The sequence below is a fragment of the Atractosteus spatula genome, chromosome 7 (genome assembly GCF_055471065.1).
Source record: "Atractosteus spatula isolate fAtrSpa1 chromosome 7, fAtrSpa1.hap1, whole genome shotgun sequence".
Classification (NCBI taxonomy): domain Eukaryota; kingdom Metazoa; phylum Chordata; class Actinopteri; order Semionotiformes; family Lepisosteidae; genus Atractosteus; species Atractosteus spatula.
In genome coordinates this window covers 2,463,010-2,471,853 of record NC_142712.1, presented here as the reverse complement: position 1 = coordinate 2,471,853, position 8,844 = coordinate 2,463,010, and the positions used below count along the sequence as shown (strand labels likewise).

Here is an 8,844-nt window from a genome sequence, read left to right as displayed (position 1 = left end):
ACTCATCAGGCAGAAAAAATCTTTTCCCTTCCTTAAGGCACATGGATTGTTTAAATGAATGAAAAGAAAGGGGAATAGAGCAGGTAATTGACTGACATCCTTTGACACTGCTGGTTACAGAACTCAGAGGTACAGTAACATCAGTTTGAAGTAGTTCAAGTAGGTAATTGCGTCAGCATGCGCAGGCTGCAAAGGAACAGGTAAAGGTTTATTCAGGCTGAAAGGAAAAGAGCAGAGATGCTTGGCTGTGGAGCCTTCTTCAGGTGTGAGGGACAGAGGGAAACCCTCTCTCTTACCTACAGCCGAAACATTTGCTCCTCTCTATTCCTTTCAGTATGGAATTTAACCTTTATCAGTTTGAAATGTATAGTATAGTATAGTAGAATATTGGATGGGTTTTTCCTGACGCATGTTTAAATTTGGAATTATATACTGTATATACTTATGTATCATATAAGTGTGTCAAATGAAATGTGAAATCTAATAATCTCTGAATTACATCAAATTAAGAAAAAAAATAATTTTTCAAAGACAAAAACAAAATCCATGATCATATTTCCTTAGAGAAACAGTAAAACAGTAAATATCAGTAAAATAGTCAAATATGAAGCCAAGAAAAGTCTAGCATTTATTTTACATTAATCATAAACTGAATGTAACTGTATTTGAATATCTTCTTTAGGTGATTACGCCATATGTGCTTCCTTGATATTAACAAAAATCTACCAATTTAAATTCAAAATATCTCTCTGGGAGAAATTAGGGCTAAATATACGCCCCATATGCATTTAGTTGACATGTATGGCTCATCAGAAATGTATCAGAAGTGTTATAGCCTGTGTTAATGAAAAAGAAAACTGTTTCATTTATATTGTTCTCTTATCTATTTTCACACTTATACTGTGCATTTTAAACTCAGAGGAAAGGGCATATATTGGCATGGACTCCTGATTTCACTGTTCAAAAAGATGTGGTTCTCTGGCACATGTGCAGTATTCTATATGAATTGCACACAATTTCCTAGAGAGCAGGGGATGCCCATTTAAAAGTAGTTTTATTTTCACCTTAATGGGTTCCACCTTAAGATGATTATACAAAAACCCGAGAGTCGTGGGATCGTTTAACAAGTAGTACAGTGTCAAGCGTCTCCCAGGACTGTTTTCAGACAGCAACTCTCTAAAGTCTCCCTCCAGCAGGAGTTAAATAAAGCAGTAAAGTAGCTCAGATGGAGAAACAAATCTCCATGTTCTTCCTGCACCAACACCCTGCTCTATCAGAGAGGGGGTAATGTTTGCAGATGAATTGTCCATCATCTCAGTTTGGGAAACAAACCTTCATGCTCTCAGCACATTCTCCATGAGAGGTAATATCTCTACTGTAGGTATTATCATCTGTAGATATACCTAAAAAAACTAAAGTAATGATAACAGCAGAAAGCTGTTGCTAACTATGGAATTAGAATTATATATTTATTAATATGTCTTACATGTATTTTTTGTTTCACACATTCTTGTCAGTAAGGTAATGACTTACATTAGTGTGTCACCTTGTGGTAATTTGCTTGCATGGAGTGCTGGAGACATAGCCTGTGTCCTAGAGAGTCTGGCATTTTGTGTTCTGATAAAGTCATCAACAATCCCATATTGACACCTAAAGTCTAATTCTGAATCAGCTTTAAAGCATCTCTAACTGATGGAGAACTCATCAAATGTTGCAATGTTTCAACTCAATGGATTAAACGAAACAAGATCACATAAATATGTCTTCTTTGCCTTTACTTTTCTTTTTTACCTGTTGATCGCTTTTTTGAATCTGACACTAACTGCTACAATCCTTCTGGAGAAATCCCTCCATGAGCCCATGTACATCTTCATCTGTAACTTGAGTGTCAACACACTGTACGGAACAGCTGGTTTCTATCCTAAACTCCTGGCTGACTTTCTCTCTGACGTTCATGTCATCTCATACACTGGATGTTTGATTCAAGCCTTTGTCATCTACTCTTCCGTTCTGTGTGAATACACTAATTTATCAGTAATGGCCTATGACAGGTATGTGGCGATATGCAAACCCTTAGAGTATCATTCTATCATGAATGCTGTAACTGCTGGAAAAATTATTCTGATTTTGTGGATTGTTCTATTTTGCGAGTTAATGATTGCACTTTTCTTAAATATCAGACTGCCATTATGTGGGTCTCAGATTGACAAATTGTACTGTGACAACTGGTCAATGGTAAAACTGTCCTGTGTGGACACAACTCTAAACAGTATCTATAGTTATATTGTTGTTATTGTTCATGTTTCACAAGCTGTTTTTATCGTATATTCTTACATCCAGATCATCATAGTGTGTGTAATGTCCAGTGAAGGCAGAAGTAAGTTTATGCAGACCTGCTTTCCTCATTTTGTCTCATTAATAAGCTTCAGTATCACCACAGTCTTTGATGTGATGTTTTCTAGATACGGCTCTAGGAACACACCACAGACTCTTCGCAATATCATGGCAGTGGAGTTTCTAGTCATCCCTCCTCTTCTAAATCCCCTCATATACGGCTTAAATCTCACTCAGATTCGCATAAGGGTGAAGAGATGGTGTAGCAATAACAGAAACTAGAATATACATGGTATAAAAATGTAAACGTTCGACTTTTGAAGCTTGTGAACCTTAAAAATAACGACAAACTACAATTACTTAAATGTGAACTGAAATTTCATTTTGTACGTGTGTGATGCTGAGCATATGTTTCAAGCACCAAATTATGAATTCAAAGGAAATTGTGATATAAAGTACTATAAAACTCTGCATTAGACAGTTATCTGAAGATGTACAGTATATTGTATCTGTATACCTTATTCTCTAAAAAAAAATATAAAAGAGTAATTGAAGGGTGGTACTATGTTATACTTCAAATTGCAGAATTAAGCAGGCATGTAAAAATATATTTTCCAAAATGTCCTGGTTACTTTTATCTTTTTCTAGTTTGATTCCTAGTTTCTGTTTTGCAAGTCTTTACTATCCATCCCATTCACTATAGACTAAATTCAGAAACAAAATATCATTCCTTAAAAAAGATTGAAAACACACATGAACACACACAGGGTGGGGAGAATGGGGGGTTAGAGTGCCCTCTGCTGGGAAGAAGCGAGTGTGGTCTCACAGTAATGTAATGCTCTCTTCCCAGGTGGACTGCTGACCTCAGACCTTTTCGTGGTAACATTTTCAACTGATGAAACTTTTAAAGCTTAATCCTAGTTAGTCATAATCACATCTTTTTAACACATATCTAACTAGAAATGGAGAACTTACCCAATGTTAAAGTACTTACACTCCATGGATGAAATGCCACAAGATCACATAAATATGTCCTTTTTACCTTTACTCTTCACTTTTACTTGTTGATCATGTTCTTGAATCAGACTCTGATGGCTGCAGTCCTTCTGGAGAAATCCCTCCATGAGCACATGTACATCTTCATCTGTAACTGGTGTGTTAATGTACTGTATGGAACTCCTGCTTTCTACTCCACACTCCTGGGATAGACAACTCCTCTTACATCTGAATTAATTAATGGCATTCATTGTGGATGTGGATATTATATTAACAAATGTTTTATCAAAACTGGCAGATCTCATTTAACATAGATGCTGCATCTACATTGTTTTATGTACAAATAGCAAAAATATAAAGAATAAATACAAAATTGGAAACACTGAGATATGAGATTAATGATGATAAACACTTGTAGCTGTTTATGTTGACTGATAAGTTACCTCTTCTAGACAATGTGAGCAAGCAATTAAAAAGACAGTCAAAACCTTAAGATATCCAGTTAAAGGCATTAAATTAAATCAAGGTCTGTTGTGTTAGAAAATTGTGTCTCACATTAGTAAGGCTTCATTTAAAAATAGTGTGTGAAGTTTTAGTCACCACGTTATAGAAAGATATTGTTGCCCATGAATCAGACGACACAAGAAAAGCAATCAGACATGTTTGTCCTTTACAAAATGTCCTACACTCACAGGCTTAAGGAACTGAACTGTTTTAGTCTTGAACAGAGAAAACTATGAGGGAACCTGATACAAGTATTTCTGATCCTCAAAGGTACAGACAAAGTCAACCCAGAGGGTTTATTCAGAATGAACTGCAGAACACAAACTAGAGGAGATCAGTGGAAATACCTGGATGTGCACTTAAAATCAGGACTAGGAGGCTTCTCTTGATGCAAAGGGTTGTGGCCGAAGTCATTCTCTAAATTTTAATCTTTCTTATGTTTGCAATATCCTGGCAGTGGGTTTTCACAGACAACTTAAATCTTCCCCAGATCTGCAGAACAGACATTGTGCATTTAACAAAAAGACACTCTAAATGGTAACCGTCACCACTGGAAAATACACTCCAGTATCCTTTCTCTGAGTAAAGAGTAAGTAAGGGTGTAACAAGTTTTTCAGAGAGCAGATAGAGAAAGCTCACAAATAAACAGTCAGAGGTTTGCGCTAGCAAACAGTAATCTGACCGTGCTTCTTTCCACAAGAACAGTTTCTGTGAACGACTTCAACCACATGTGATCTGAGAGCATCACAGACTCTGAAGGTACATTTGGCCACATTTCACTGCACAAAGCAAAACTCCCATTTACAAATGAGAAAACCTGCATTACAGAGAAGGAAAAGTGTTTCAACAATGTTTAAGTGCATTTAAGTCTCAGAGGAAAAGGCATGTACAGTATAGGCATGGACAATTTTCAGGCCTTCTGTAGGTACAGTGCCGGCTACTGTACATTGGTGTTCTCATTCTTGTGCACTTTCCTACCTGAGTCACTTACAACACTTACAATGTCCCAGAGGGAAAGGGGTAGTTTTCTTTCCATGATGTATTCCAGCTCCAGGTGATTAAACAAAAAAAAACAACACTATTTTTTTAACAAGCACTGCAGTGTCATGAGTCTCCCGGGACTGTTTACAGTCTTCAATTCTTCCTCCTGCAGGAAACTTACATTATAAAGCAGAGAAAAGCAGCTCAAACTAACAAAGCTTCATGCTCTTCCTGTAGCAGCACTGCACTCTCTGAGAGGTAGTAATGTTTCTAGATATCGTCATCCGTAAATTTGCTTTAACTAAAGTGCTAACTATATCTATAACTATTTACTTATAACTAAATATTCTGTTGTAAATTAGTTATAAATTAATTTGGCTTCCAATTAACTTTTATTTTGTACATGATTGTAAGTGTGCTAAAGACTGACCTTAATGTCTTGAATTCTGCATCTGTTACATTTTGTAATTGACTTTTACATAATACTGTACAGTATATGACTATAATGTCTATGACAGATGGAGGACTTGTCTAATGTTGCTTTATTTAATATCAGTGCATTTGAGGATTCAAAAAAGGTTGTGTGATTATAGAGAAGAAATAGAAGTGGCTTTGGGAAGCTCAGCAGGAGAAAAACACTAAATTATCTCTTCACAACTGGTTATGATCCTTAGATAATTTGCTTGGATGGAGGGCTGGGAATATGGTCTGTGTTCTGCTAAACTCACAGATGATCTCACGTTAAAACCCCAAAAGTAGGTCAGACCCAGCTTTAAAACATCTCTAATTGATGGAAAACTCATCTCACATTGCAGTATTTAATCTGAATGGATTAAATGAGACAAGATTACAGAAATATATATTTTTTCTTTTTACTTTTCTCTTTTACCTGTTGATAATCTTTCTGAATCTAACTCTGATTGCTACAGTCCTCCTGGAGAAATCCCTCCATGAGCCCATGTACATCTTCATCTGTAACTTGAATGTCAACACACTGTATGGAACTGCTGGTTTCTATCCTAAACTCCTGGCTGACTTTCTCTCTGACACTCATGTCATCTCATACACTGGATGTTTGATTCAAGCCTTTATGATCTACTCCTATGTTTTGTGTGAATACAGCAGTTTAACAGTGATGGCCTATGACAGGTATGTGGCGATTTGCAAACCCTTAGAGTACCATTCTATAATGAGTACTGTGACTGCTAAAAAAATCATTTTGATTCTGTGGACTGTTACGTTCTGTGAAACACTGATTCCCATGTTGTTAAATATCAGACTACCTTTATGTGGGTCTCAGATTGACAAGCTCTACTGTGATAACTGGTCAATGGTAAAGCTGTCCTGTGTGGACACAACTCTAAACAATATCTGTGGATACATTTTAGTAATTGCTTGTGTTTCACAAGCCTTTTTTATTGTGTATTCTTACATCCAGATTATCAGAGTGTGTGTAATATCCAGTGAAGGAAGGAGTAAATTTATGCAGACCTGTTTGCCTCATTTGATTTCACTAATCACTTTCAGTATCACTACAGTCTTTGATGTGATGTTTTCTAGATACGGCTCTAGAAACACACCACAGACTCTTCGCAATATCATGGCAGTGGAGTTTCTAGTCATCCCTCCTCTTCTAAATCCCCTCATATACGGCTTAAATCTCACTCAGATTCGCATAAGGGTTAAGAGATGGTGTAACAATAACAGACACTAGAATATGCACGGTATCAAAATGTAAACACTGGTTCGAGAACCACTGGCTCACACTGATGTTTCTTTTTCTCTAAGATGTATGTATGTAATTGAAATTGTTGTTTCAAACATCATGATTGATCACTGCATTTCAACTAAATCCATCGTGCTCAGCTATGTAATGCAATAAATCAGTGTGAAGAATATATAACAAACTTGACACCATAGTAAATAAACAACGCTTTAGTCCTGAGTGTATATTAGTCTGTATTTGGTTCTTCTGTTTCTTACATGATATACTCTTTTAACAACATGGCGCAGGAGAGTGGCGACGTGTTGCGTGTGGCTCCTTGCTTGTTCATTTTTGTCTGTTTTGTATTGAGGGCTTTCTGCGTCCAGTCTGTCTTTTCAACAATTCTTTATAACTGACAAGTGCTTATGGACACTGGTTCGGGAACCACTGGCTCACACTGATGTTTCTTTTTCTCTAAGATGTATGCTATTTAAATTGTTGTTGTTGCTGCCGCTGTTCTGTGTTTATGTTTTTGGTGTTTCCTTGATGTCCTTGTAGAAGAGCATACATGCAAATAAGCATTTCATTGCACTTGTGCACATGACAGTCAACTCAACTCTCTACTCTACAATGACTTAGATCAGCATTTAAACACAAGATGTGAAAATAGTAATATAATTCATGCATGAATTCCAGTTTTGTAACAATCCCAAAAAGTGTACTTATGGATATGGATTAAGTCCATATGCCCGCCTGCCTGATAGATACCCAGACTGTTTCCTTTATCCCTTATGTTTCCCTTTCAAACATTGAGAAATCCTTCTGTAAAGTCAGAGTAACAGCTCCATTGTGAAATATTACTGGGCAGCAGATTGTAATATTTCCCTGAGCTTTACTCCATTTCAGTGTTATTCAGAACAGAATGTTGCTATATTACATAGGAAATGAAAATAAAAATCACTCATCAGGCAGAAAAAATCTTTTCCCTTCCTTAAGGCACATGGATTGTTTAAATGAATGAAAAGAAAGGGGAATAGAGCAGGTAATTGACTGACATCCTTTGACACTTCTGGTTACAGAACTCAGAGGTACAGTAACATCAGTTTGAAGTAGTTCAAGTAGGTAATTGCGTCAGCATGCGCAGGCTGCAAAGGAACAGGTAAAGGTTTATTCAGGCTGAAAGGAAAAGAGCAGAGATGCTTGGCTGTGGAGCCTTCTTCAGGTGTGAGGGACAGAGGGAAACCCTCTCTCTTACCTACAGCCGAAACATTTGCTCTTCTCTATTCCTTTCAGTACGGAATTTAACCTTTATCAGTTTGAAATGTATAGTATAGTAGAATATTGGATGGGTTTTTCCTGACGCATGTTTAAATTTGGAATTATATATTTACTTAAGTGTGTCAAATGAAATGTGAAATCTAATAATCTCTGAATTACATCAAATTAAGAAAAAAAATAATTTTCAAACACAAAAACAAAATCCATGATCATATTTCCTTAGGGAAACAGTAAAACAGTAAATATCAGTAAAATAGTCAAATATGAAGCCAAGAAAAGTCTAGCATTTATTTCACATTAATCATAAACTGAATGTAACTGTATTTGAATATCTTCTTTAGGTGATTACGCCATATGTGCTTCCTTGATATTAACAAAAATCTACCAATTTAAATTCAAAATATCTCTCTGGGAGAAATTAGGGCTAAATATACGCCCCATATGCATTTAGTTGACATGTATGGCTCATCAGAAATGTATCAGAAGTGTTATAGCCTGTGTTAATGAAAAAGAAATCTGTTTCATTTATATTGTTCTCTTATCTATTTTCACACTTATACTGTGCATTTTAAACTCAGAGGAAAGGGCATATATTGGTATGGACTCCTGATTTCACTGTTCAAAAAGATATGGTTCTCTGGCACATGTGCAGTTTTCTATATGAATTGCACACAATTTCCTAGAGAGCAGGGGATGCCCATTTAAAAGTAGTTTTATTTTCACCTTAATGGGTTCCACCTTAAGATGATTATACAAAAACCCGAGAGTCGTGGGATCGTTTAACAAGTAGTACAGTGTCAAGAGTCTCCCAGGACTGTTTTCAGACAGCAACTCTCTAAAGTCTCCCTCCAGCAGGAGTTAAATAAAGCAGTAAAGTAGCTCAGATGGAGAAACAAATCTCCATGTTCTTCCTGCATCAACACCCTGCTCTATCAGAGAGGGGGTAATGTTTGCAGATGAATTGTCCATCATCTCAGTTTGGGAAACAAACCTTCATGCTCTCAGCACATTCTCCATGAGAGGTAATCATCTGTAGATATAACTAA

The 8,844-nt window shown here is 36.4% G+C and overlaps 2 protein-coding genes across 2 annotated transcripts; both read left to right on the top strand.

Moving 5' to 3' along the window:
* Window positions 1–1,692: 1,692 nt before the first annotated feature.
* LOC148830105 (olfactory receptor 5M5-like) lies at window positions 1,693–2,616 on the top strand. Its single transcript, XM_088922108.1, has one exon. It carries the CDS (start codon window positions 1,693–1,695, stop codon window positions 2,614–2,616), a length of 924 nt encoding a protein of 307 aa, XP_088778234.1.
* Window positions 2,617–5,605: 2,989 nt separating this feature from the next.
* On the top strand, window positions 5,606–6,529 carry LOC148830104 (olfactory receptor 4C12-like). Its single transcript, XM_088921740.1, has one exon. It carries the CDS (start codon window positions 5,606–5,608, stop codon window positions 6,527–6,529), a length of 924 nt encoding a protein of 307 aa, XP_088777866.1.
* The last annotated feature ends 2,315 nt before the right edge of the window (window positions 6,530–8,844 follow it).